The 26,917-nt window shown below is 48.7% G+C and overlaps 12 protein-coding genes across 12 annotated transcripts; 7 read left to right on the forward strand and 5 right to left on the reverse strand.

The window, feature by feature from the left end:
* Positions 1-473: 473 nt before the first annotated feature.
* N7487_010743 (uncharacterized protein) lies at positions 474-2,100 on the forward strand (the record flags this gene model as incomplete). Its single annotated transcript, XM_056878473.1, has 3 exons — positions 474-667; positions 729-762; positions 814-2,100. 3 exons carry the CDS (start codon positions 474-476, stop codon positions 2,098-2,100), a joined length of 1,515 nt encoding a protein of 504 aa, XP_056723792.1.
* Positions 2,101-2,290: 190 nt separating this feature from the next.
* On the reverse strand, positions 2,291-3,045 carry N7487_010744 (uncharacterized protein; the record flags this gene model as incomplete). Its single annotated transcript, XM_056878474.1, has 3 exons — positions 2,291-2,697; positions 2,770-2,982; positions 3,033-3,045. The coding sequence occupies 3 exons, from the start codon at positions 3,043-3,045 to the stop codon at positions 2,291-2,293; spliced, it is 633 nt and encodes a 210-aa protein (XP_056723793.1).
* Positions 3,046-3,628: 583 nt separating this feature from the next.
* lcp5 (small subunit rRNA maturation protein LCP5) lies at positions 3,629-4,768 on the reverse strand (the record flags this gene model as incomplete). Its single annotated transcript, XM_056878475.1, has 1 exon — positions 3,629-4,768. One exon carries the CDS (start codon positions 4,766-4,768, stop codon positions 3,629-3,631), a length of 1,140 nt encoding a protein of 379 aa, XP_056723794.1.
* A 372-nt stretch (positions 4,769-5,140) lies between these two features.
* N7487_010746 (transmembrane 9 family protein) lies at positions 5,141-7,292 on the forward strand (the record flags this gene model as incomplete). The annotated part of the gene is made up of 4 exons (XM_056878476.1): positions 5,141-6,242; positions 6,299-6,636; positions 6,697-7,132; positions 7,193-7,292. The coding sequence occupies 4 exons, from the start codon at positions 5,141-5,143 to the stop codon at positions 7,258-7,260; spliced, it is 1,944 nt and encodes a 647-aa protein (XP_056723795.1). The 3' UTR covers positions 7,261-7,292.
* A 643-nt stretch (positions 7,293-7,935) lies between these two features.
* N7487_010747 (EF-hand domain-containing protein) lies at positions 7,936-8,860 on the forward strand. The gene is made up of 3 exons (XM_056878477.1): positions 7,936-8,158; positions 8,230-8,525; positions 8,584-8,860. Exons 1-3 carry the CDS (start codon positions 8,038-8,040, stop codon positions 8,761-8,763), a joined length of 597 nt encoding a protein of 198 aa, XP_056723796.1. The 5' UTR covers positions 7,936-8,037; the 3' UTR covers positions 8,764-8,860.
* A 700-nt stretch (positions 8,861-9,560) lies between these two features.
* On the reverse strand, positions 9,561-12,583 carry N7487_010748 (putative kinesin family protein (KinA); the record flags this gene model as incomplete). Its single annotated transcript, XM_056878478.1, has 6 exons — positions 9,561-9,789; positions 9,853-11,134; positions 11,187-12,279; positions 12,334-12,428; positions 12,498-12,523; positions 12,579-12,583. The coding sequence occupies 6 exons, from the start codon at positions 12,581-12,583 to the stop codon at positions 9,561-9,563; spliced, it is 2,730 nt and encodes a 909-aa protein (XP_056723797.1).
* Positions 12,584-13,376: 793 nt separating this feature from the next.
* On the reverse strand, positions 13,377-14,135 carry ubc2 (E2 ubiquitin-conjugating protein RAD6; the record flags this gene model as incomplete). The annotated part of the gene is made up of 4 exons (XM_056878479.1): positions 13,377-13,503; positions 13,568-13,792; positions 13,852-13,916; positions 14,094-14,135. The coding sequence occupies 4 exons, from the start codon at positions 14,133-14,135 to the stop codon at positions 13,377-13,379; spliced, it is 459 nt and encodes a 152-aa protein (XP_056723798.1).
* Positions 14,136-14,667: 532 nt separating this feature from the next.
* N7487_010750 (thiolase family protein) lies at positions 14,668-16,066 on the forward strand (the record flags this gene model as incomplete). Its single annotated transcript, XM_056878480.1, has 4 exons — positions 14,668-14,814; positions 14,872-15,163; positions 15,210-15,817; positions 15,866-16,066. The coding sequence occupies 4 exons, from the start codon at positions 14,668-14,670 to the stop codon at positions 16,064-16,066; spliced, it is 1,248 nt and encodes a 415-aa protein (XP_056723799.1).
* A 458-nt stretch (positions 16,067-16,524) lies between these two features.
* On the forward strand, positions 16,525-19,056 carry N7487_010751 (uncharacterized protein; the record flags this gene model as incomplete). Its single annotated transcript, XM_056878481.1, has 5 exons — positions 16,525-16,749; positions 16,800-17,717; positions 17,779-17,968; positions 18,022-18,768; positions 18,827-19,056. The coding sequence occupies 5 exons, from the start codon at positions 16,525-16,527 to the stop codon at positions 19,054-19,056; spliced, it is 2,310 nt and encodes a 769-aa protein (XP_056723800.1).
* Positions 19,057-19,156: 100 nt separating this feature from the next.
* Positions 19,157-20,678, reverse strand: N7487_010752 (chitobiosyldiphosphodolichol beta-1,4 mannosyltransferase; the record flags this gene model as incomplete). Its single annotated transcript, XM_056878482.1, has 3 exons — positions 19,157-20,101; positions 20,172-20,368; positions 20,432-20,678. The coding sequence occupies 3 exons, from the start codon at positions 20,676-20,678 to the stop codon at positions 19,157-19,159; spliced, it is 1,389 nt and encodes a 462-aa protein (XP_056723801.1).
* Positions 20,679-21,133: 455 nt separating this feature from the next.
* Positions 21,134-23,923, forward strand: N7487_010753 (metal cation transporter MSC2; the record flags this gene model as incomplete). The annotated part of the gene is made up of 4 exons (XM_056878483.1): positions 21,134-21,537; positions 21,588-22,736; positions 22,793-23,011; positions 23,062-23,923. The coding sequence occupies 4 exons, from the start codon at positions 21,134-21,136 to the stop codon at positions 23,921-23,923; spliced, it is 2,634 nt and encodes an 877-aa protein (XP_056723802.1).
* A 678-nt stretch (positions 23,924-24,601) lies between these two features.
* N7487_010754 (uncharacterized protein) lies at positions 24,602-25,982 on the forward strand (the record flags this gene model as incomplete). Its single annotated transcript, XM_056878484.1, has 2 exons — positions 24,602-24,609; positions 24,689-25,982. 2 exons carry the CDS (start codon positions 24,602-24,604, stop codon positions 25,980-25,982), a joined length of 1,302 nt encoding a protein of 433 aa, XP_056723803.1.
* Positions 25,983-26,917: the final 935 nt, after the last annotated feature.

A 26,917-nucleotide genomic window follows, 5' to 3' on the forward strand; every position in this document is an offset into this window, starting at 1 on the left:
CATATTGTTCGACTATCACCCAATTTCCTTTAAATCCCCAGTCAGATCATTCTGCGCTTAATTCATTCCCGTTGGGATTATAGAAACCCTCACAGTACTGTATATTAAAGCACACCTTGTTAAAACTGGTCGATATTGGTGGAATGGGCAAGGTAGACCAGTTTCACATGGAATTTTCTTATGTGGAGACTATTATGGGGAACAAATCAAGTCAATACATAGACTACTACTATATTATAATATATCATAGGCTATGGTCTACCTAAACATGTGCTAGGTACGTGTCTGGGATCCTCTTTTGCCCTAAAATCCAGGTTCTCTCTTCGATGATGTCATCTAATCTGTACCATCACATGTGAAAGAGCATAACGTCACAGCACTGGGAACTAGAAATACAAATATTTTTGTTTCTTCTTCTTTTTTCTTCTCAATTGTCCTCAATTCTCACTTGTGCAAAACGAAAAAAAAAAGTCATGGGTTCTGAGTCCTTTATCTCAGCGCTATCGGCGTTCATCCGGCATCCATTCGTAGAGACCTTTACTTGGCTCTACATGGCTATGCAAGCCGTGTTGGTTTACATATTTTCTCCTATACCCCCACCCCCCTACCACTCAGAATCCGAATCTTCCTCGAAAGAGAGTTGCAGTCATTGGCGCAGGCCTGACCGGTGTGTCCTCAGCTGCCCACTGTGTTGGCAATGGCTTCGATGTCCAATTGTTTGAATCTAGATCCAAAGAACAAGGATTGGGAGGCATCTGGAGTGTCAGTTCTACTTTCTGTTTTCGGGTAAAATACCTACTAATACTTTTATAGAGAGTCAATTCCACCTCCGCATTACAAGTCCACAGTGTCATGTACCGTTTCCACCCTTCGGTCCAGTTCGACAGCGCATATCCCACGCAGCAACAGATCAAAGAGCAAATCGTCAATGTTTGGAAGAGATATGATCTGGAAAGACGCACTACCTTCGAGACTAAAGTTACGTCCGTGAAAAAGACCAAGAACGGCCAGTGGATTATCAACAACGATGAAGAGCAGTATGGCCGCTTCGATGGTATCCTGGCTACGGTAGGGGTGTGTGGAGATCCTAAGATGCCACCGCTACCCAACCAGGAAAAATTCAAGGGCCAAATCTACCACTCCTCTGAATTGGATGGCAAAGACGCGAAAGGCAAAAAGGTGCTCATTGTGGGAGGTGGTGCTAGTGCCATCGAGGCCTTAGAGTTCGCCGTCAAGAATGAGGCTGCCGAGATTGATGTTCTTTCTCGGTCTGATAAATGGATCATTCCTCGCAATATTCTCGTGCAGTCTCTGCTAGCATGCAATATCTTTGGCCAGGAAACCTCATTCTCGTGGATTCCCGAATGGTTGCTACGCAAATTTTTCTATCGTGATCTAGAAGACATTGCCCCAACAGACAAGGGAATATTTACCGGAACTCCAATGGCCAACGACGAGCTGTTTAATCAGATCCGTGAGGGCAAAGCCCACTGGTTACGAGGTGACATCGTCTCCGTGGAAGAGAATGGTGTGATGTTTAACTATCGATCTAAAGGCGTTCCCAAGGGAGGACCTGGCCGCGAACGACTGGTCGAGGGAGATATCATCGTCATGGCGACTGGTTTCAAGCGGCCTTCATTGACCTTTTTGCCCGATGAGTGTTTCGATGAACCCTACGGACCGCCTAGTTGGTATCTCCAAGTCTTCCCACCTAAATACCCAGATATTTGCGCAAACAACAGCACCTACGTCGATGCGATTGGTACAGTGGGCAATATGCACATTGGAATCTACACGCGATTCCTGCTCATGTTCTTGACCGACCCATTGACCAGACCTACTGAAGGGTGGATGAAGACCTGGATTGATTTTACCAGGTTTATGAAACGTCTGGCCCCCACCGGAGCATTTGACTTCTTTACCTATGCTGAACTGATCTACTGGTACTTCTTTGTCCTTGTTGTCAACCCGTTCCGTTGGAAGTGGGCGTTGTTTGTGTTCTTCGGTATTGGTCGAGGCATGCCCTTGCGATTTGTGGAACAAGAAAACTCATTCCGCAGGGAGCTGAAGAAACAGCGCAAGTCAAAGAAAGCTCATTGAATTGGGATAATATGAACGTGGTGAATGCCATGGAGGATGCATATGTAACGATGCGACAGCTATGAGAGTTACCATAATTTTGAATAAGATGCTTTGTTGCATGTATTATATGTGGTATAAAATACATAAAATTAGACATAGCGTTTGTATTCGGCAATTCCCACCCGAAGATAGAAAATCTGCTTCATCATTACCCTTTAATTTCTGGTATCTTCTTCTCCATGTTGTAAGCCAGATTACCCCCGCGCAAAAAGCGACCTGGGATATAACCTTCTTCTTCAAGCCACAGTATGGGCCATAGCAGACTCACACCCAGGACACAGAAAAGGGTTGCAAAGAGATGCCAACCGAAAACAATCCAATACCCAATATGTGGCATGATAAACTTGACAAACTCCGATGTTTGATACAGATCTTCTTGCTTGGAAATGTAGTACAGCTTATGGTCGCCATTGGTCGTATCCTGACTATTGACCGACTCGTGGCTCAGATCCAAGACCGTCGTGAGAGTCACCGGAGCGACATGGAATGGAACAAGCCAAATGGAGAAGATCTGTGACATATTCACATAGAGCTTGAGCTTATCCTCATCAAATGCTAGAGTATTGGGTCAGAGTTTGCAGTCAAAATTATGCTGTCGGCGACCTTAGAATTCTCGTATTGACATACCGATAGAATGAATCTCTAGCTCGATCCGGGGGGACATGATCTTGTACCATTGGAATATCTTTGAAACCCACCATCTGCTACCTTCAAAGTTGGGTACTCGACAGAATGGATGAACAAAAGATGCATTGTTGGTGAAATACTGCTTGAGGACGGTTTCTTGCAAAGACGGCGGCGACTGTGTCAGATGCTGGATAACAGTAGGTATATCGGCCACTATAAGGATGAGCAGGAGATAAACACAGAAGATCAAAGTAACAACGCACCTGGGTTTTCCATTTTGATCAAGGATAAAGGCTCAAGGTTCGAGTTTCAAGGTTCAAGAGTGTTGTTAGAAAGTGAAGAAGCAAAAGACATCAACCTTGGAAGAGATCAAGATATCAAGAGTTGTCTCCCTGTATGCAATGACGTCATTCTTGACGATCCAGCCCAGGTTTGACATGTGAATCTCATCCTCATCCTGGTCACATCAAAGTTGACAGCTACATATTTACCCAAATATAGAAGTGCTTCTTAAACAGGTGATTTCTTCCATAAAATGATTGATAGAGATATCGAAAATTACCCTACTATCAGCCTTAGGAGGGTCATAAGGTTATATGCCAGATGCCGGTCTTGGTCGGCATGCCGAGTCATTATCTTCCGGCGGTAACCTTGGAAGGCATAGCATACACACACACAGCCATAGATTGAATTGATCCGGTGATCCGATGGATATCATATCCTTCAATGTATGTCGTAGAATGTAGATACAGATATGTATTGGTCAAGATGGACCTTGGGTAATCAAGAAAACTCCAAAGTGATTGAATGCCAGAAAGAAACGCCTTTGAACATGGAAATTGCCCGCTGCAACCACTTTTTACCGCTTCCAGCTGTCAACCTTCTTTCGTCGCTTGTCGAAGATTTGACCCATGCCCACACCATCACCGCGTTGTCCGTCCTCGTTGCGGACTCGCTTCCGACTCTTTTCGAGTGCGGCTCCATTGCTTTTGGTTCTCCGGGTGAGACGTTCAATGTTATCTGCGCCCTCGTTGAGTCCCTTCCATTCATCGCCACCGTATGTAGTATCCTTTCCGCGGCCCCGTTTGGCCAATTCCTTCTTTGTCTCTTTCGGCAATCGGACGAAGTTGGTCTCTTCGTAGGTGGTGCGCTCTGCCTCGCGCTCTCGGTCTTTCTTCGACTTGACTGTTCGGCCACCATCAATGATTGTGCTGCCGATACTGGGCTCGGCCATAGGCGCGGTCGACATTTCAGCGCTGACAAATTCATCAATGACGTTGGATCGAATGGGCCTGCGGTCCTGGCGTTCGCGGCGTTCTGTCGTAGGCAGGGAAGTCGGCATAATTCGCGGGGGGCGATAAATGCCATCTCCAGGTCCTTCAACGGCGCCCTTGGAGGGCTGAGCCTTCTTCTGCTCGGCCACTCCCTTAGAAAAGGCAGAAACATTGGGTCGGTAGGCCATTTCGTCAATGTCCTCCTCATCCTCGCTACCGCTCGCATCCTCGTCTTCACCCGATGAGGCTTCACTATCTGATGTCGCGGCTTTGCGGCTTTTCTTGGTCTTGGCTGGCTGAGCCTTCTCTGTCCGCTCCGCATCCTCTGCGGCCTTGATAACCTTGTCCACCTGGTACTTCAATCGTCCTTCCAAAGGACGGACACCACGCTCGAGGAATACCCGAAGCTCGATCAATTTCTTGCGAATATCATCTTCGAGGGAGTTGTCCGTCGATTGGCTCTTCTCTTTCGGGGTTTGTTTCGCCGGCACATTTCGCAGCTGGAAGATAATCAAGAACACGAGGTTTTGCAAGTAGGAAAGGAGAATTTCGCTCTTGGTGTCGAGGAGAGAGATGCCATCTTGGGGAGGCTCGATCGTGACATCGGAAGGCGCATCCTTGTGTAGCTTGGGTAGAGAGGAGGAAGTTGTCGATAGACAGGTGTTCAGAGTCTCGAGCAATGTCGATAGACTTTGAGGGCGTGCAGACGCCTGTGCTGGAGCCATGGTTGAAGGTCGATGGTTTATAGAGAACAATAATTCGCGAAACAAAAAAATTTGGCCGCTTTGACGATAACCCCAGTCACGTGCGATAAGAACAAGGCATCAAGGCACTAAACCAGGCATCCGTAGATCGTCATTGCCAGTCTGTCACTCGCGGTTTGTTACTTTGGCATTTTTATCTCTCTTCGAGTATCGCGAGTTTCTCACAGATGAGACCTTGATTCCGACTTCCTAGGGTAGCTTCTCGCTGTAAAGAACCCCCTTTTCTTTCACGAACGCCCATTGAGACCTTAGCTCTCTACTCCTATCCTCTGCCAAACAAACAAACAATTGGGGTTGATCTCCAGGCTCCCAAATTCTATAGAGACACTCAACATGCGGTTCACCGATCGAGCGTTTTTTCTCTCGTCGACTCTACTAGCTATTCCCTCTTTAACTACGGCCTTTTACCTACCAGGTGTTGCACCAACCTCCTACGACGAAGGACAAGCAGTTCCACTTTATGTCAACCACCTCACCCCCAGCCTTTCTCGCGATGATCAACTTCATTCGGTCTTCTCATATGACTACTACCATCCAGCATTTGGGTTCTGCCGACCCGCAGACGGTCCTAAAGATGTGAGGGAATCTCTAGGGAGCATTCTATTCGGTGATCGAATTCGCACCTCGCCATTCGAGCTTCACATGGCAAAGAACGAGACGTGCAAATCTATATGTGCGGAGGCCAAATTCGATGATCGGAGCGCAAAATGGACCAATCGGCGAATAGCTCAGGGCTACAACATAAACTGGATTGTGGACGGGCTGCCAGCCGCGCAGTTGAACTATGACGGTGTTACCAAGACCAAATTCTACAGCCCCGGCTTCTCTCTGGGTGATCTGGATGATAACGGGCAGGCTCTACTCAACAATCACTACGATATTGTGATTGATTACCATAAGGTGGGCTTCGGCGGCAAGGATAAATATCGCGTTGTTGGAGTGCTTGTCCAGCCCGAGTCTCGCAAGGATTCCCGGAATTTAGAAGGTGGGACTGCCGAATGTGGTACCCCGGGCAATGTCCTTACGCTCGACGAGGATGGGGAGACTACAGTCACCTGGACGTATAGTGTGTACTGGAAGGAGTCCCCCACAGCCTGGGCTACCCGATGGGATAAGTATCTTCATGTCTATGACCCCAAGATCCACTGGTTCTCTCTCATCAACTCGGCTGTGTTTGTGGTTTTCCTCGTGGGTATGGTCAGCATGATTCTAGTCCGCGCACTCAAGAAGGATATTGCTCGCTATAACCGGCTGGATTCATTCAACCTGGAGGATTTGGATAGTACTTCGGCTGCGATCGAAGACGGAGTCCAGGAGGATTCTGGCTGGAAGTTGGTCCACGGCGACGTCTTCCGGTGCCCCCAGTCTCCATTGCTGCTGAGTGTGATGGTTGGCAACGGCGCCCAGCTGTTCATGATGACCGGTGTGACGGTTGGTAGGTAGTCCGACCCACGCTCTTCTCCTCTTGGGTACTAATTCTTGAATTTTTAGCATTTGCCCTGCTTGGCCTCCTCTCCCCTTCCAACCGTGGATTCCTGGCTACTGCCATTCTCCTGATTTCTGCCCTTTTCGGTGGTATCGGCGGTTACGTGTCGGCGCGAGTGTATAAAACATTTGGTGGCGATGCTTGGAGGCGCAACATTATCATGACACCTTTGTTCATCCCTGGCATTATATTTGGTACTTTCTTCACCCTGAATCTCTTTGTTTGGGCAAAGGGATCCAGTGGTGCCGTGCCATTTGGAACTATGTTGGCACTGGTATTGATCTGGTTTGTTATCAGTGTGCCATTGAGTGTGGCAGGCAGCTGGTTGGGATTCAAGCAATCGGTATCAAGATCCCCCCCCAAATATGCAAACATTCAAACAACTAACTTCACTTCCCAATAGCCGCTCGAGGGTCCTACTAAAACAAACCAAATCCCCCGACAGATTCCTCCGATGGCTGGTAGCCTGCGCACAATTCCATCAATTCTGCTGACTGGAATTCTGCCCTTCGGTGCGATTTTCGTCGAGCTGTACTTCATTATGACCTCCCTCTGGACGAACAAGATCTACTACATGTTTGGCTTCTTGTTCCTCTGCTACGGCCTGATGATCATCACCTCTGCGGCTACTACCGTCTTGCTGGTATATTTCTTGCTATGTGCAGAGAACTACCGGTGGCACTGGCGCGCATTTATAGGTGCCGGTATGACCGGAGGATATGTCTTTGTGAATGCACTCATTTTCTGGGCGACACGGGTTAGCTTTGGTGGAATAACTGGAGCAGTGCTCTATGTGGGCTATTCGGCGTTGATCGCCTTCGTTGTGTTTGTTCTGACTGGTACGTTTTTCATTCCGTGTCTTCCGGATGGACTTTTCTTTTTTGCTAACTCCTGTCCAGGTTCCATTGGTTTCTTCGCCAGTTGGGCATTCATCCACCGTATCTATGGCTCTATCAAGGTGGATTAAATATCTTCCTATTGGTGCTTGTAACATTTAGCCTTGCATCTTGGGGTCTTCACACGAGAGAAGACTTCCCTGTTCTCGTGTGTTTTGTTGTGTGTTTTTCTTTTTTTTTTTCCTTTTTTTCTTCTTTTTCTTCTTTTTACTCGTCCCAAAAAAATAAGCCCCGTCGTCATTGCTTGGAGAGAACCTTGGAAGTTCTACCTCATCGCAGATAGATTACAAATGTTTTGATATGGAGAAATGAAAGTGGATTTGTATGTATATATACCTTAGGTAGGTACCTATACGCCGGTATAATGAGATTGTCAAGTTGATAGAAAAGTGCCAAGCCCAGAGCCTCGGGATGTTCTGGACTTCCCCGTTCGCTCTCTCTCGCCACCTCCATCTTCAACTTCTTCTCTATTCTTAGAATCCCGAATTTGTTGTATTAGTTTATCTTGTTTCATCTTGTTTCATCTTTTAAGTCGCTCGGGCCACTCCTTGCGTAGACCAACTCGCCACAACTCAGCCACACATCCCGCCTGTTTTTACCCCGCGTCACCACCGAGCTCATTGCAGGATCACCTCTCCCCGATTTGGTTTGAAGTCGGTGCGCTTAATACTGTTCAAGGTGTTTCTGACCATGGGCAAGTCGTAAGTTCTACCATCCTCTCGCATTGTTTGAAATTGCGGTGGAATGGACCCCGCGGGTTCCAGGATCCGCGTTTATCCCGGGGAAGACCCCAGGACCAAAGGCCCCCCGTACTTTCGGTCTGAGATGTGGAATACCACGTGAACCGAATGCAGAGAATCCGTGCTGACCCCGTGTTCCGCAGTCAATCAAAGCTTTCGCCGACGCAGCTCGATGAGCTGCAAAGGGCAACACATTTCGATAAGAAGGAGCTACAACAATGGTATAAAGGTATGCGGAGATATCGGACACATCTGAGACAAAATTCAAGGGCGATTCGCTAATCGTGGGCATGCCTATAGGGTTCCTCAAGGACTGCCCGTCCGGTACCCTGACCAAGGAAGAGTTCCAGAAAATCTACCGGCAGTTCTTCCCCTTCGGCGACCCGTCATCCTTTGCCAATTATGTCTTTCGCGTTTTCGATTCGGACAACAGCGGGATGATCGATTTCAAAGAGTTTATCTGCGCCCTTTCCGTGACTTCGCGGGGCAAGATGGAGGATAAGCTGGATTGGGCATTCCAATTGTACGATATTGATGGCGATGGAAAAATCACTTATGACGAAATGCTGGCCATTGTCGAGGCGATCTATAAGATGGTATGTGTACAACAGAAGGTTTGTGAAAATCATATTCTCATAACTAACGGGAATATAGGTTGGATCTATGGTGAAACTCCCCGAGGACGAAGATACCCCGGAGAAACGTGTACGGAAGATCTTCCGGATGATGGACAAGGATGAGAATGGCAGTCTCGACATCGAGGAATTCAAAGAAGGCAGCAAACGGGACGAAACTATCGTCAGTGCCTTGTCGCTTTACGACGGATTGGTTTAGATTGTTGCTTGGGCGAAATACTGGCGCAATGTGAGGCATTCTCTTTTGGACGGGTGAGGGGGATGCATTGCATATTCTCTGCTTTCTTTTTTTCTTTTTTTCCACTATTTTCTCTGTTTGTCTAGTTTATTTTGTGTTGACTTCCTCTTTTCGATTACCCCCATGTCTTTTGTATATTTGAGACAAGTACAATCTTGGTAGTGAAGTGTGTATGTATACAGTGTCTATCAACTTGGCTTTGGACTCCCGACTTGGATCTGACTTTGAGTGTGTTCTGCTAAGTAAAGACTATAACCTCCTTCAGGCAGAACGGCAATCATGAGCTGGCTTTGACGGGGATTGAATCAATCCACTATCATCTCACATAGAGTAGTATGTCACATCAAAATCACTAAAGTCGACCCCACCGCAGACTGACTACTAGCTCTTCTCCATTCTATCTGGAATTGATGTACAAGGGTATCTGGAAGAAGCAAGAGCCAGCCTCCGGCATGCAGGGTGCGATCTAATGTACTGGAATGAAAAAAAAATAACCACCAAGGAAACATGGGAAAGAAAATATGTATCAAAACCACATCAGAAACAAGAAAAGCCTGCTGACCAGATGATCAAAGAAGAAGAAGAGACTCGTGAGACAGCGTAAAGAGGAATCAATATAGACCAATATCAGCCAATATCAACCACATGCTAGTGAAAGAAGCACGAATTGCACGAGATCTGGGGCGCACGGCAGACTGCCATCAAACCTCAGAAGCAGTTGTGCAAGGAACGAGCAGCTTTCGGACAGTGGGTTAGGATCATCGGCGATCAAAAAACCAGCTGCTGCGCTTCCCGGTCGCTTCCTGCGATTGTACGCCCGCGACGTTCGCATTCGCCGGCCCGTCACCACCCCCGCGTAGTGGCTTCGCGATGCGCGAACCCCCGAAGCTAAAACTCGCATTCCCATCCATGCTCGGTAAGCCGCGGGTGGAGCCTTGCTTCGCCGCTTCAAGACGTTCTTTGACAGCGGTGAGTTGAGCTTCGAATCTATCAGCGTAGTTAGTATTGAGGGTTGTCGAGCAAAATCCGGAGGAATCAGTCAACGCATACCGGTGGTTAGCTTGGGTAAGCTTCTCTTGGCTCTCCTGGAGCAGGGCTTCCAGGCTGGCAATGCGCTCGTTTCTGGCAATCAATTTCCGCTCAGCAATTGCGACCTCCTTCTTCAAGCTACTGTTTTGTTCCACGAGTTGACGTTGTACATGGGTCAATTGCTCGAGGTTGCGCTCCAAAAAGGCCATCTTCTTCTGCTGAGCCCGGTTGTTTGATGATCGAAGGACGTTGTTATACTGCTCTCGTGCATCATCCAAGGAGATTTCCAACTCCACAACACGCTCGCAGCGGTTCTGCAGGTCACGCATGAGAGACTTCTTCATGGCATCGAACTCGGTGATCTGCTGCTGCAAAGTCTTGCTTGCAGCACCATTGGTGGAGGTTCGGGACTGGGTGTCGACAAGAGATTGTCGCAACTTGGTCAATTCCTCGTCCTTGCGCGAAATATCAGAGCGAAGATCCTCCGCCGCCGCACTCTCAGCCTCCTTCTTTGCCACGTAAACTTGCTCTAGTCGTCCTCGAATCTCTTCCACGTCGCCCTCGCCCAAGTTGCGCGTCAGGAGACTCTCATACTCTTGTTGCAGTTCATCTAGCCTCTTTTCCAGGTCTGCACGGCGGCTGTCCTGCAGCTCGCCAAAGTCACTTCGGTCGTTCACGGTCAGCTCGGCTTGTCGGATAAAGCCTTGCGCCTCGAGAAGATTCGTGCGAAGGTCAAGGATGTCATCTGGTGCAATGACTTCACCTTCGGAGCTGATTTGGTGTAGAGCATCGACACGCTGGATGAGATCCTGCAGCTTGCGTTCGTTATCGGAGAACACATCTCCACCGAGGTCAAACCCAGCCATCATCTTCGCCATCTTTTCAGACTTCTTCTTTTCCTTCTCATCAAGTGCCGCAGTGGTCTCCTTTGCCCTCATTCGGACATCCAGAAGCTGCTGCTTCACTTCATCTAGCTCGCCTGTGAGTTCCGAGTTGGCCTCCCGGAGGCCATCCATGGTGATGGCGGCTTCCTTGCTCTCATAGGAGACCTTCTCGAGCTGCATGCGGAGCTCGTTGACTTCTGTTCCCAAGCGTTCATTATCCTTGCCGGTTCGTGCACCATTCTCCTTCATAGACCTAAGCTCGTCGCGTGCCTCGCGGAGGCTGCGCTCCACGTTGACAATGTGTGACTCCTTCTCCGAGAGCTGGTCTTGGAACTCGTTCTCACGGCGCAGGAATTCCTCACGCTCGTCCTTCTCCAGCACCAGGCTGGGAGTGCTGGACCGATCTCCAACCCGTGAATCTGGGCGGGGGGGTTTCTGAACGCGCAGTCTCCTGTAAACGCGAGGGGGTACCTGGTCGTGGGGCGCGGGCTTCAGTCTTCGTGGCGCTGACAATTTCGTTTCCTCGCGAGGGAGTCCATTGGTCCCTGGGAACGCTATCACCGCTACGCCACATGCTGACTTCGCCCTCAAGCGCTGAGATGTAGTTTTCGAAATTCGTCATTTGACTTTGCGCCTTGCGCAGTAGTTGCTTCATCTCAGATGAGCTCAGCTCTGCGTTGACCTTGGCCTTGTTCTTGATGGCCTTGGCGCGCACACCGAAACGCAAGGTTGAGATTGTTTCCGCATCGTTGTAGCTGCTGGGCGAACAATTGATAATCAAGGTCGTTCGAGAGTTACCACCGAGGGATTCTTGGAGAATTCGAGTGAGTTTGGAATCACGGTAAGGAATGTGTGTCGATTTGCCATCAGTCAATGCGTTGATGACCATTCCCAGCGCACTCAAACTCTTGTTGATCTTCTTGGCCTCCTCCAGAGTCTGGCCACTTGCGCCGGTCTTTCCGACCTTTTCACTACCGGCTAAATCAACCAAAAACAATTGACCACTCTTGGCGGATCCAGTCTCGACATTTTTCTGGGTGACGGTGATAACGAAGATGGAGTGGGAGCGAGACGATTCTTGATTCATGTTGGTTGCAGCGACGGCGCGTGCTGTTCCTCCCCGGCGCATAACTTCGTAGACCTCCTGCACGCTGGATACGTACACTTCCAGCAATCCTTTAACGTAGACTCCGCGAGCTTTCTCTTCGTGGACCGGTAAGTTGTCGTTTTGGGGTACGAGTAAATCACGGATCCGCTCCATGTAGATTTCCATATAGCTGACCCGTACGGTGTACTCGATGTTGCTCGGGCTAGTCAAGATACTGGCGAAGATTTGCTCGATCATGCGTGGAATGATACCTTTCCCTATGTCATCATCGATGTCGGAACCCATCATCGTATATGATTTTCCGGCACCAGTCTGACCATAGGCAAAAACTGTGCCGTTATATCCATTTAGAATATCATCCACAGTCGGTCGGATAGAGAAGTCGAAGATGTCGTTTTGCGCGGTGTCCATAGGGAACACCCGATCAAACGTGAAGGCCCCTGTGCCCTCTCGGGACTAAAATATCGTTCAGTATATCCCTCGTGGGTTTTGGTTTCAGATCGGACTCACGTTGATGCTACATGACTCTTCATTCTCGAATTCGACAATGGGCTTACCCCCAGAGGCCAATTCGACCTTGTTTTGCGGACGGAATCTAGCAACCACTATAGACACACAATCAGTCTCAACTCCAGTAAAATGCGCCTTGATTTATTGTGCCAGTCTGTGCGTACCCTTGATGGTGTTCGACCCCGCGGACCTGTGGAACCATATTAGCGATGGCCAACGCACGATAGGACCGAGTATATACTCACGCCATGTTTGTAGAGTGTGACTTGGCTATGATACGCGCAAGCTAGAAGATATACCCCGAGAAGGGGTAGGTGGACCTCGGAATTCGTCAGAGGCGTTTCAAATTGGAACTCGTCTGTTGCGGTGTAGTGGCTCGGAGGAGGGGGTTGAGGATCAGGGGGTCCACGTGCACCGTGGACCAAAACGCTGGATGAAGGAAGAAAAAAATAAAGCAACAGTCAGGCCGCAAAGAAAGGACGGCCAAACCAATAAGACCTACAACGGGACTTTGCAGGGGAGGGGGTTAACGCGAAAGAGTGGGATTTCAACTGTTGACAGTCACCCCGTTTGGGCTTACCGCCCCCGAACTCGGATATGCAACCATCCTGCAGATAAGCTTAATTACAAGGAAGCAGAGACCTATGTACATACATGTAACATAGGTAATCGAACATCTAGTTTACTTGCATGCCCATTTATATTCTCTACAGTGCACACGCCAAGGAATCAAAGCGCACAGTTTGCAAGGAAAGCAGGCTAATGCATCAAAAAACTATGAGTATGAGACTAATCTTGTAAGCTCGCCTGACATGACTTGGGAAAGGATGAAGAACAATGAACTAGAGATATCAAAAAAGAGAGGAAGTATGAAATGGAAAGAGAATGACGTCAAAAAAAGAGGAGAGAGAAAGAGTACACAACCTGAAAGAACAAGATACCAAGCGCCAGAAACCCCATGCTGTGCAGATCAAACGGTCAAGCTGTTGTGCTCATTCATAAGAGTATCAGCCCATCAAATTCGGCTGAACGAATTCGTTGGCTCAGTTATCCTCCCAGCTTTTCTCGACTGTCTCTCGCACTCGCTTGGTATACTCTTTGCGGTTGTCTTTGTAGAGGTTCGAGGCCTCGACATTGGCCGGAGATGAAGTATTGGGGTCATTCAAAAGACTAGAATTGACAAGCCGCATATTAGTACATGTGTAGTAATCCTTCATAATCAAGCTCCCCCTACCTTTGAATGCTGGTCAGAATAGCCGCCACGTCATATGTCGGACTCCAGCGGTTCTGCAGAATATCGAGGCAGAGCTCGCCGGTTCCATACACATTGGGATGGAACATCTGGCTTATGAATTTCACACCCGGGGGCTTGTTGGGGTATTGTTCTTCAAAGTTCATGACCAGGCGGAATGTACCATCTTCGAACGGCGTGTCGGCGGGGCCAATGATGACGGCATTCCTGACATTTCATCAGAATCATTGTGAAGAGCCTGATCGCATACTGTGGAAGAACCATACCATGTCATAACATTATCGGCAACTGGAGATGCAGAGACGCCGGCTGGAGGATCGGTTTGCATGCGCTACGAGTATGAAATGTTAGCGGGGGCGAATCATCTTGGACATAGAACATCAAGGAATAATCCAAGAAGTAAATTGGGCACACGAGGAACGCAGGAAGAGTTTAAAGCGAGCCCATGTGCGGATATAATGGAAACATTCAAATAACCTCAAAGCAGGCTGGTGATATTGACGCGTACCTTGAAGTCCCGCATGAGACGACGGCGGGCGGATGTAGACATGATAGAACAATCGGGAGAGGCGTAAAGTGATTTAAATCGGTTGTTGGGGCTGTTTAGATGTAGCCAAGATCAGGACTTTGCAGAGAAAGCCAGGGTTAGAAGGAAAAGAAATGAAAGGGTGAGGAGAGGAAACCCGAAAGGTCATTGATACGGTAGGCGATATGCAGCGAAGCGATGGAGGGGAAGATCGGAGGAAGTATCTCAATGGAGAAACCCTCCAAAATAGGCTAGACTTAAATCAAGAGATGCGTCCGGTCCGGGGCCGAGCCCGGGCTCTTCCAAGGTTGACTCAGCAAGTGACTCAGCAAATATTATGTCATCCATGGATAACCCCGGGCCACAGCGACCGCCTTGGGAACCTCGGTTCAAGCGGAGTGGCGGTTATAGGCGGTTGTACGGGCGGTTGAATTCCGGCATGCACATGCAAGAGCATTCCTCAGCTCTTTGTTCTTGATTCTCTCCCCTCATAACCCTTCCATCCTTCAGTATTGTTAACTTGTCGCTCACTCACTCACACTATCTTAAACAAATCATGATTTCCCTAGGCGTGTCTGCTCGTCTCCCCAAGCGGGCCTTCCCCGCATTCCGCACCCAGCGACAGTTCAGCTCCGCACGCCCGACATGTAAGGAGATTCAGGAAGCTTACATCTTGAGTGCGTCTCGAACACCAACGGCAAAGGTGTGTGGATTTGAAGAAACATTCTGAGGAGCAGTTCACTAACTTCGGGTTGCCCAGTTCAATGGTTCTTTTGCTTCCGTATCAGCACCTGAGCTTGGCGCTGTCGCAATTAAATCCGCCCTAGATAAATCCAAGGTACCTGTTGAGAAGATTACGGATGTGTATATGGGAAATGTTTTGCAGGGCTCAGTAGGTCAGGCGCCTGCCCGTCAAGCGTCTATTTTTGCTGGTCTCCCTTCCACCGTTGAAGCTACAACAATCAACAAGGTCTGCGCTTCGGGCTTGAAGGCTGTGGCACTTGCCGCTCAAAATATTCAACTGGGCTTGGCAGAGGCACAAGTGGCTGGTGGTATGGAGAACATGACTCGCGTCCCCTATTATATGGCCCGTGCCAGCCAATTGCCCCCCCTTTGGTGAGATCAAGCTAGAGGATGGTCTCATCAAGGATGGTCTGTGGGACGTTTACAACAAGTTCCACATGGGTATCTGCGCAGAACAAACTGCGAAGAACTATGACGTCTCGCGGGAGGACCAGGATTCATATGCTATCCAGTCATACGAGCGGGCCCAGCAGGCATGGAAGGAGAACAAGTTCGCGGATGAAATTGCCGCGGTTACTGTAAAAGGTAAGAAAGGGGATACCGTTATCGAGCGGGACGAGGGCTTCGAAAACTTGCGTGCCGACAAGTTGAAGACCCTAAAGCCCGCCTTCCTACGAGATGGAACTGGCACAGTAACTGCCGGCAACGCATCTACCATGAATGACGGAGCATCTGCTCTGATTTTGGGTAGCAAGGATATTGCTCGCGAATATGGCGTTGGCAGCCGTGTCTTGGCCCGTATCGTTTCTACAGCCGATGCAGCAATCGACCCCGTGGACTTCCCAGTGGCCCCTGCTAAAGCAGTTCCGATTGCGCTGGAGCGTGCTGGTATCACCAAGGATCAAGTGGCGGTATGGGAATTTAACGAGGCTTTTGCGGCTGTCATCAAAGCCAATGAAAAGGTCAGTGCCATGTTTGTCTAACTTCGAGATCAGATCTAACTCGTATAGATTCTTGGTTTGCAAAACGCCAAAGTCAACATGCTTGGTGGCGCCATCTCTCTTGGCCACGCCCTAGGTAGCTCAGGCTCGCGTATCCTCGTCACCTTGCTCCACCAATTGCAGCCCGGCGAGTATGGAGTGGCTGCGATTTGCAACGGCGGCGGTGCTGCCACTGCGATGGTTGTGCAGAGACTGGATCGGGTGGATTGATTTCACCGAAAATTGTGCAGTGTCTCCGCTGGCAAGTTATGACTGATACCCTCAAATGAACAATCCAGGCTTGGATATCATCCCGCATAGCGGGGACTTGTAGCTTTCCTACAATTTGGAATAGCAGATTGGCCAAAATCCGATTTATTTACCTGGTGCTTTTCAGGCACTTTCATGTATAAACTGTTCGCCTATTCTTTCTGAGGCCTTCTTTCCGGGGCCTTCTCTATTACATGGATATATACTATGCATGACTCTCTTGCCCTTTTTTCTCCTCTTCTCGTCTTAGATCTATTAGATATCTCCATAAAGCCATTAATTGATCTTCTTTCTCTGTTTGTGCCATCTCCAATATCTTGATTCTTGCTAATCGCCCGTTTTCCAATTTTGACGTGACCCTTGGGAGTATTCGGCCTTTTGTTGTTGACGCCTGATTTCTCAGGAATCAACCCAGCAGAATGCGACCCAAACAAAAGCAGATCTCTGGTTTCCCTTCTTCATATCATCATATTCTACCTCGCAAACCTTTTACTTACCAAGAATGCTGGCGCAGCAAAGATCCGACGTCTGACACCATGTTGAACCCTGTGGCTCTACCATTATCTCCATCCTGTCATGACGCCATTTCTTGGTCCCCGGACGGCGAGCTTGCTATCGCTGCCGGTGAATACTTCCAAATCCTGGTATGTATCTAGTGATCCGATGAGCTTGGATATATCTGACATTTTGACAGACACCGAAAAATGGCAGGGATGAGGACTCTGCTCCCAACTCAACCCAAGATTGGCTCGTGACTCGTGTTAGAGCCAACTTGTTTACAAACTTTGAATGGCCGAACTACCTTCCAGGAAATCGAGATGATTTTTCGGTCGCTGCAGACCTTTCAGAAAGCAATGTCGTTGGCCTGGCTTGGTCACCAGCAGGATTAGGCAAATATCGACGTAGTGTCCTAGCCGTGCTGACGTCGAATTTGGTACTGTCCCTCTGGGAACCCATTGGCCTTAAGAGGCAATGGACTAGGGTTGCCGTCATCAACCATGTATTCTGGCCACAGCTGCAGCCATCACAGGATCCAAACAACCATGGCTTTCGGAAGGTTAACATTCGATCTTTTACCTGGTGTGAAATTTTGAAGCCTTCAACGCCTACCCCCGGCTCTTCCTTTCTACATTCGCATGAAAGTCGCTGGGGAATCCCACTTTTAACAGTGGTGAACGATCTCAACGAAGTCAAGCTAGTGCAGGTCCGCAGATCGGACCCAACGAATAGCCCTTCCAAGCCCTATGATCTTCAGATTCTGGCAATTCACCCTTTAAATCCCCTGGAAACGAAGAACAATACATTATGCTCTGGATCACTCTTTGAGAAAGCAATTAAAGAGAGACAACGTACTACTTCGCTTTCCTGTGGTCCGTGGCAGACTGCATCCTCGACGAGCCCAGGCAACTTTGGCTGCGCAGTTGCCATGATAGCTGCAGTATGCGGAACGCAGCTTCGGCTAATGAAACTCGAAGTCACGCTTGAAAGCTCGGTTGGGGAGACCTCACAAAAGTACACGCTAGTCACAAATCTGGTACAGCATCCTTTGGACCAGTTGGATCAGAAATGGGCATATCACAACATCACTGGCCCGCTTAGATGGCTCCATACCGTATGCTCGATCTCTTATATCCGTGCTAAAATGGGCAGTTTCGCTAATTAAAACCTAACAGAGATCATCCACAACCATTGGTCTGGTAGTGGGTGCCATGGCAGGTTTCATCGCTATATCCATACCCTACGCTACGTACATGGGTAGCGTTGCCAATTCTAACGCCTTCGAATGCCGTGACTACCCGATCTATGAGCCGGAAACCGAGGACAACAAGGGCCATCAAGCAAGGCACCTGGAGCCGATCTCTGGTATGTTATCCAAAATCTACAAGGCCCCTTTCAGCACTGCTGACCCACAATAGCAATGCTCACTTCCATGAATGAAAAAAGTGATACATGCAAACTCCATCTAGGTACACTCGGCGGAATTGGTTTGGTTGCAGAATTTGACCAACTTCAAAGTGATAGCGCTCTGCAACAGCCAAAGTGGAAACGCATGATTGAAGAGTTCCAGGATGACTATGACTTGGAGTATGATTTAGGAGGGATGTCAGTCTCGAGGATCTGGGGACTCGCAGCCTATCGCAACATAACTGCGACTATCTTCACTTCACATCCTACGGACATGATCGAGTATCGCATCACCTCTGACGACAGGTCTATGATTGTCTTTTCAGAGGAGGGTGAGCATACGACAGACACTCAAACCCTATTTGCGGCGCACGTCCCCGATAGTCAAACATCCAACCACAACCAGACAGGAGAAGTAATACGCTTCGTGCTACCTGGTGAGAACGGCAATATTGAACCTGACCCGGAGAGCCAACGCCTGATTTATGCCGTGGCCTGTCGTGCCATTGTGGGTGAAAAGGACAAGTCGCTTCGACTTCACACTCGGCGGTCTCTAGAGCGTCTAGCAGTAGTAACAGGTGCGGACCTCAGCGATGAGATTTCCAAATGCAACGCCAATCCCACCTCGATATCTGCGAGGAGTATGGATCAAGTTACTGGCCCAGGCGGTCATATCTACGAGAAGTGCGAAGTTTGTGATGCGGGAATTGGGTGGCCCTCGGCCCAGTTGGCTCAGTGCGCTAATGGCCATATTTGGGGTAAGTCGCCTAATTTTCAAATTTGTTAGCAACATTTTGACCTTTTTCATGAATATAGAACGATGCGGATTGTCCTTCCTTGCAATTCAAGAACCTGGGATATCCAAGTATTGTTGTGTCTGCCGCAAAGAAGCCCTTGATGAAGAACACGTGGCGTGCATGCGTGGGGGAAGCAAGGGCGAACTTTCGATGCTCTCTTTGAGACTTTTGATACCTGCTTGGACTGCGCAGCCAAATTCCAGGCCAGCTACTAGACGTCCTCGAATGGGATTTGCAATGACTCCTTGATGGCTAGCGACTGCAAAATGAAGATATTCACCCGAAACTGTAATATGACAATGCAATGGTTCCAACACATGATCATATTCATATTATTACAGAGGACTATCTATGTCAGCCCAAGAAGGGACCCCGCAATAGGATTCCATTCATCGTCCCATCTCCGAGAGCTTTCTTTTTGGGCGCCTAGGCGAAGCCTCTCTAATTTGTCGTCCTTGCCGAACAGGTCGGCCAAGTGCTCAGCCAACTCCTCCGAGCTTCCAAAGCCCAACCCATTGACGTCCTCAGTGACCAACTCGGGCCATGCTTCAAAACGATCCCATCCCACAACAGGAAGACCAGCCCCGAACATATCTACAACCTTCATGGGGAGATCTACCCCGCTGCTGCTAGTATGCAGACTGACCCCTAGAGATGCGGATGCCAATAGCCGAGCATATTCTGATACACTCAGCCACGCAGTTCGAATTGTGACTTTCTGTAGCTTGCTGGACTTTTCAAGGGCAGCAATCTGTTTCAAATACATTTCTTTTTGTGGCCCCTTCCCTGTTATTATGGCCAGAACTTCGGGGAGGTGAGGCTGCACTGTGGTGGCCAGTTCAGAGTATCGAAGAAGGGCATCGATAAGAACCGAAAAATCCTCATCCGCAGTCCATGACGTTGAACTGACTAGAACCCGGAGAGACCCTGCTTTCAAAGAAGAATGAAATTCTTTGGTTTCTGGTAGAGTTGTGAGGAAATCCGTCCGTGCATTGGGATCGAGGATAGGATGGAAGTGACTGGCAGGGCGATCGTGCAGTGGCAGGACGGGAGTTGGAAGGTTGAAATCCTTCTTGAGAACTGATGCCATAGCATTGGTCACACACAAATGAGCCGATGCAGATCTGCAAAATACCTTCTCATACCAAGTCGACATTTTCACCAACGGATGGGTTTGGCCGAGCTTCAACGCGAGTATGGAATACCCAAAATTATGCCAATCAATAATCAGCCTTGTTTGCCGCAAGAAACAAACAAGGGAAGCCACAGCCAGTGTAGGGATGGAAGGCGGGTTCTTTTTAGTGTCGCAAGAGCGAGTCAGCACTTCAAACAAGTATTGAGGAGCCTCCTTTTCACAAACATACCTGTACCAAAAGCCACCGGGACGGTTTTGTAGTATATGCGAGACACTTCCAGAGGCAAGCAATCTGGAACAACACCTTCATGGGCCCGTAAATGGTAAATAGCAGCTTGTTACTGGTCTGTAGGAGGGCGGGATGCGGACGAAGCGGAACAATCGAGATGTTGGGATTAGATATTATATCAGGATGAGGATCGGATTCTTTTTCATAAATTGTAATTAGCGATCATATCTTACACTCTCTGTCAAGAGAACCACACTAACCATTATACCCAATAATTACCACCTCCCCGCCATGTTTCGCAATGCTCAACGCATGATACTGCATACGCGGACTTCGGCCAATGTCACCAAGAACAAGGATTTGAACACATGTCTTGGGCCGTTTTGTGTCATTGGATTTTGGAGGAGATTCAACTTGTTCTGGCTGATATTGCGAAGGGAGTAACAAGATCAACACAGTGAGGGCGGTAGTCAGGCAGCACACTATGCTGATAAGAGTCTCGATCATGATGACAATGGCACTTCAATTATGTCGCGCATGGTATTGATCGCTTTCAATATCGTCAATAGCCAATAGAGAATTCAATGACAGTTAGTTCAAAGTGAAATAAATATCAATAGTAGGAATGTTTCAAAGTCCACGGGGGTGTCAAAATATTTGATACGTAATCTGATAAGGCTTCACGTGATTCCCCTTATGAGAACCTTGGGGAAGACGGGGTTTTCCCCGGAGACAAGTGGCAATCTGTTTGCGCCTGTACGGAGTACTGGCGCTTACTTTCCCTAATTATATTGTTTTGCCATATTACCCTCCAGGGTTATTCCGCAATGTTGTGTCTGCCGACAACCTGCCCGCTAATCTGAGCTATCGCCCGCTCCACCCTCAATATCTTGGCAAGTGCCCCATCTCCTATCCTGTTTCCTGGTCTTTCCAGCTGGGCGTGTTGTCAGCATCTGAAGACCATGTCGACGGGGGCACCGTCGCTGAGCGTGGATCTCACACCACCCTCCAATGGACACAATCATAATCATGGTCACAGTCGCAGCCGTGGCCACTCTCGATCCAACCGCTGGGCGCAACCGCCACCTCCCCTCTCACAGCCAGCTAATGCCAGCTTTCCTGAACACCCGGAACCAACCAATGCTGTGAACTCGAGTTATTCATATGGACATACACATCAAGCATCGAGCCACGGCCACCATGCGCACTCGCACTCGCACTCCAATGCACACCACAGCCATAACCATAGTGTGTCATCTCTTCGCCATGATGTGCTAGATGACCACCATTTGAAAGACTCCAATGGCGTCTATGGAATGTTATCTACGGATACTACTATACAAGCGAACTATAGTTCAGAGAAGACGTATGTGGGCTAGAGTGTGATTGACGAGGAAAAGCTGACCCCAATCATAGCCACGAGATTCTGACCAGTACACTCATCGTGCTGCCGTGGGTAGCGCTTTCTTGGTACCAGAGACAATTCATCCAAAAACAAGAGATACCCGGCGAAGGTATACCTGGTGCGACAGCGAGTATTCCTATCGGACAAGTTGGTCAAAAGACCTGCCTTTTGACAGCTATCACCCTCATCCTCTTTGGCTGTGGTCAAGTACTACGGATCAACTACCAAAGGGCTGGGTCTTCCACGCTCTCATCGGGGAGTTTACCTAAATTAAATGTGAAGAGTGTTCAGGCCTCACTTTTACAAATGGTCTCAGTGGCACTGCCAATATTTGCAGCACTCAAGGTCGGGGGCTTTTTGGTCGCATTTTCACTGCTCCTTGCAACAGCATCAGGGGTCCCAGCCATCATCAATGGGACCTCGCACACTCAAGAAAAATACAGTCGAAAGATCCTATCCATTGCCCTGCTAGTGGTTGTTATTATATCGAGTTTCCTTGGGCTGAACCATCCCTGGGACGTATCTCCAGTCATCGGATATACTGCCTTATTAGGATCTGTGTTTGTTGCTCCTCCCCCATTCCCATCCCTCCGTCGCAATGGGCCTATTATGGAACCCGGTCTCGTTGCTGCACAGAGCAAGGCTTCACACCAGAGCCACTCATCCGCTGTGGTCACAACTGATGCACCACTGGCCGTTATATCTGGGTCCTTCCTTGCACTTCTGACCGTCCTTTTCAACCGAGCATTTGTCTTCGGCGTCTCGGAGCTCATATACCTCCTTATTCCTACGAGTATTTTTGCTATTTCTCTCATGGTTTCCCTGCCCCCCAGCCTCCGCTCTTCCAAAAAGACCGGGCTTGCCATTTGCGCCGGAGCTGCAGCATTTCTTTGTTCCCCACATACCCAGGATGACTTGCTCATATCTTATGCCACCCGGGTTATCTTGGCTACGGCCTCTTTCTTCGCCTCTCGAAGGGATGACATTCATTTGCATCTGGATACGCATGCGCATAACCACACGCACAGCCATTCACATTCACACACTACCTCTGAATCCTCCCGAGTATCAAAGTGGCTTCTCCATAAAAGCGAACCATATCCGTTGCTGCACAGCATTCTCAAGGAGAAGGATTCTCGCAGCATCTTCTACTTTATGTGGTGAGTTATGAAACATGAAAAGCCATCACTCTTGAACTACTGCTAATGTTTTGCAGCCTGAATTTCACTTTTATGCTTGTTCAACTGTCATATGGGTTCCTAACTGGATCACTGGGACTGCTTAGCGACAGTATTCACATGTTTTTCGATTGTCTTGCGCTTGTCGTTGGTTTATGTGCCGCAGTCATGAGCAAGTGGCCCCCAAACGCCCGGTTCCCCTACGGCTATGGCAAAGTTGATACTTTGTCAGGATTTGCCAATGGGATTTTCCTCATGTGAGTGTTGTCAAAGCGGTGCGTAAATGGCAAATTTTAACAACGTGCAGGATTATCAGCGTGGAAATCATTTACGAAGCGGTGGAGCGGCTCTCATCGGGGAGTGAGATGCATCGTCTAGGTGAGCTATTGATCGTCAGTATTGCTGGCCTCGCAGTCAACTTGGTCGGAATCTTCAGCTTCGAGCACGGTCATGCTCATCATGGCCACGATCATGGTCACGATCATTCTCATGGCAATGAAAACATGCACGGCATCTTCTTGCACATTCTTGCCGATACACTTGGTTCAGTGGCAGTGGTCATTTCAACCATTCTCGTGCATTACTCCGGTTGGGCTGGTTACGACCCATTGGCATCATGCTTCATCGCCATATTGATCTTCGCCTCGGCCGTTCCTTTGGTTAGCAGCACGGCCAAGACATTGCTGCTCACTCTGCCAGCTGACACCGAATACAATCTTCGGGAAACATTAGCGGGAGTCAGCACTTTGAGAGGTGTGGTTAGTTATACGGTGCCTAAATTCTGGCTTGATGATACAGGAGCGGCGTCCTCTCATGACCATTCCAGTCATGGGAGTTGTGAGTCTCACCACGATCATAGCCATCACCAACACCATCATGGTCATGATCATGAGCAGCACCACGACCACGGCCACACCCATGACCATGGCCATGACCATGGCCACAATCACGATCACGATCATGATCATGATCACGCGCATGGGCATGAGAAAAAACCTCAGAACATTTTCGGAGTGATGCACGTCATCGCTTCTCGGGGTGCAGATTTGGAAGACGTACGTCAACGGACGGTCGACTTCCTCCGAGAGAAAAACATAGATACTCTCGTCCAGGTTGAGCGTGACGGAGATGCACGCTGCTGGTGTAGTGGTGGAAGCAAGGGCTTTTGATTGGTGACCAACCACTTTGAAAAGGGACCCAGGATTTACGGTGCATTTAATATCGCTTTGGCCCGGCCGATGTCTATATCTCTCTTGTACAGATAGGATTGGATCGGTTCGCCGAAGAATTACACCAATCAACAGCACATAGTTTTCTCCACGGCGTTCATCGGAAGTGGAAGGCATATACTTCAATGATTCAATTACGAATTCCAGATCTTTCTCGCATCACATGTAGGCGAAATCTATGTTGCAATCATCCAAGGGCGAGACTTGTACGACCCGTTTATCAGGTATGGGCTGTCCTGAATAGATATACTTGCTCCGAGCCCTGCATTTCGCAGGCAAGTGGAGTGCAACTCTGTCTGTGCCCCTTGGCCTTGGGCCAGATCTTTAGGAATTGTGACACAATGTTTCTTCAAGTCACACAATCACATTGAACTTCGGCAGCACATAGCGCAAAAATCCAGGTCGACCTCCAGGGCTATTGTATTATTCCAAAAACAGCGAAGGCCTCATTCCTTATCCCTGGAGGTTACCAGCCTTGTCGGTCAAATTGAAGCCCCTAGCCAACTAGTCTGTCTGCAGCTCCAGAAAAACACCTTCCGGCATCCAAGACTGTACAAACGTAAGAGGAACATTAAGTCCTGTCCTACCAACCATTTGACTTCCAGATTTTAATGAAAGATGCGACGGTATTCTATATACCTTCCGAAATTATCATAACTGCAGCCAATCCTTTCTGTCATTCTTCTACAGATACTTCTTCTATAGAGGCCTTAGCTACAATTTACACCCAAATTTCTTGCCTAGTCAATTCAATGACATCGGCTTCCACCGCAAAATCACCAGATGCCGACGAAGTCGTGCGGGGGGATATGCAAAGATCTTCGAGGGCCATACAATCTTCCTCACCGGAGGAACTGGGTGCTTGGGAGGTTGTCTCCTGTACAAGCTAGCTTTACAACTGCCGACTCGGAAGATTTTCGTCTTGGTTCGAGGGAACTCCCAGCGAGCCATTGGAAAATTGAAAGAATCGATGCCAAATCATGCACAGGCTATTTTAGCCACAAAGAAAGTCGAGTTTATTGTTGGCGACATGAAAACGGTGAACTTTGGTATTGAACCCAATATCCTTGGACAGCTTCGAGACCAGGTGACGTTGGTTATTCATACAGCAGCCAAGATCAAGCTTGAAGGTCCCATTCGTGATGCACTGGAAAGCAACTGTCTCCCTGCGCTGGAAATAGCCCGGATTGCCTCCGGATTCCGGCGACTGAAACTCCTCGTCCAGATATCTACCTCATATGTCAATAGCCATCTTCGAGATGGCCCAGTTTTAGAGCGGATATATCAATTGGGGGGCGAAGAAGATCCGGAGGAAGAGCTGGCATCTATGTTGACGCTAGACACCTCACCGCATGCGGGCAAATTCTCGTCTACCTACACCCAAGCCAAGCATGTCATGGAACGTCTACTACTCAGCCGCTTCCCTCTTCTTCCAATTCTACTGCTACGGCCAACAATCTTCGGTCCTGCGTTTAGACACCCCTACTCGCTATATGGATCGGAGGACTCCACACCTCTCACCAAGTTTACTAGGCTCTGGTTCTCTGATCGGGGCGCCACACAGGTTTGGCATGCCACTGAAGGCTATCAAACAGGCACCAATATCCTCGACGAGATCCCCGTGGACCTCGTCGCGAACGCGTGCCTATTGCACGCAGCAGCACGAACGACGGGCATTGTCCAGATCGGTTCTCAGCTCTATCACCCGATTACCTTCGACGAGGTCTTTCGACTGGGCCGTGAAAATGCCACACCTGAAGTCCAGCGAGAGTTTCCAAAGATAGTCTTCACCGAAGATCGCAGCACACCGCAGTGCTTTCTTGCAGAGTTAATTCAAGTAGGGACTCGCAACTGGTTGTTCGATTGCGGACGGTCTTATTGGCTCAAGCAGGTGAGCGGGCCATTGAGCATGCAGGTGTGCAAGCATGAGGCAGATGCTTTTAATTTGATCCGGACTCACAATGGTCTCGGAACTGGAAGGGAGAAAGCTCGGATGTGAAATGACCGGCAGGGAGACTAAGGGGCTGCAGACAGGCCACAATACTTGTAACCCGAGTGAGTTTCAAGGTATCTGAGACAGCTGGACGAATATGTTTACACGATACACCAACTTCGTATAGTCCGCACTCCGCCTATCATAGTACTTGCTCAATCGATCTCTATTGGGTTTATATCGGAGAAGGACTTCCTCTCTTGGAAGTATATTCGATTCAAATAAGCTGGGTTTGTTGCACTGGCTGTAAGAGACTCAACAGCCAACAGCTCAAAGATAGAAATGTCACAATCGCAGTGGTTGTATACTTGATCAAGATTAAATGTAAACAATGGAACAAAGGAATTTGGGGAAAGTTGAACGAAAGAGTTCACATCTATTCTCAAGGTCCTGTAGGCTCAACCTTGCAAAACAACGCCCACACCTTAGCTTATTGTGGAATACTGCAGCAACATTGGACTCCCGATTTAGAGATATGAAAGTGCGGATAGTCAAGACTGTTTCACTGGCTAGTGATGCTGTTTTTGATATACTTGATGAAGATGGGCGTCAAGCTAAGCCATGACGCGGAATCGAATGATTCTACAAAGACATGTCTTTGTCGAGTAGAGCCCAAAAGGACAGGCCACCGGGACGACGCATATGCCTCTCTGTATATTTTCCCAGCATAGAGGCTTGAGCCGAGTAAGCGAAGAACTGTACAAAAGCCAAGACGACGTGCATCCCAGCCCAAAACTTTGTCTCGGACCGAAGCTGCGAAAAGTCAGCTTGAGGTTTTGCCAGTGCAGCAAGACATTTGGTCAGAAACACTGCCTGAAGGGGTGCCCCAGCTCCTATTTGAATTGAAACTAGAAACCCTATTGATACCATAGAGTCCTAGTGGAAACCATTAACAAACCTGTGTACCCTTGTTTGGACCTTCGTGAAATGATAACTAGTCT

Source organism: Penicillium crustosum (genome assembly GCF_028827405.1).
Source record: "Penicillium crustosum strain IBT 35664 chromosome Unknown utg000005l_segment0_segment0, whole genome shotgun sequence".
NCBI classification, from domain to species: domain Eukaryota; kingdom Fungi; phylum Ascomycota; class Eurotiomycetes; order Eurotiales; family Aspergillaceae; genus Penicillium; species Penicillium crustosum.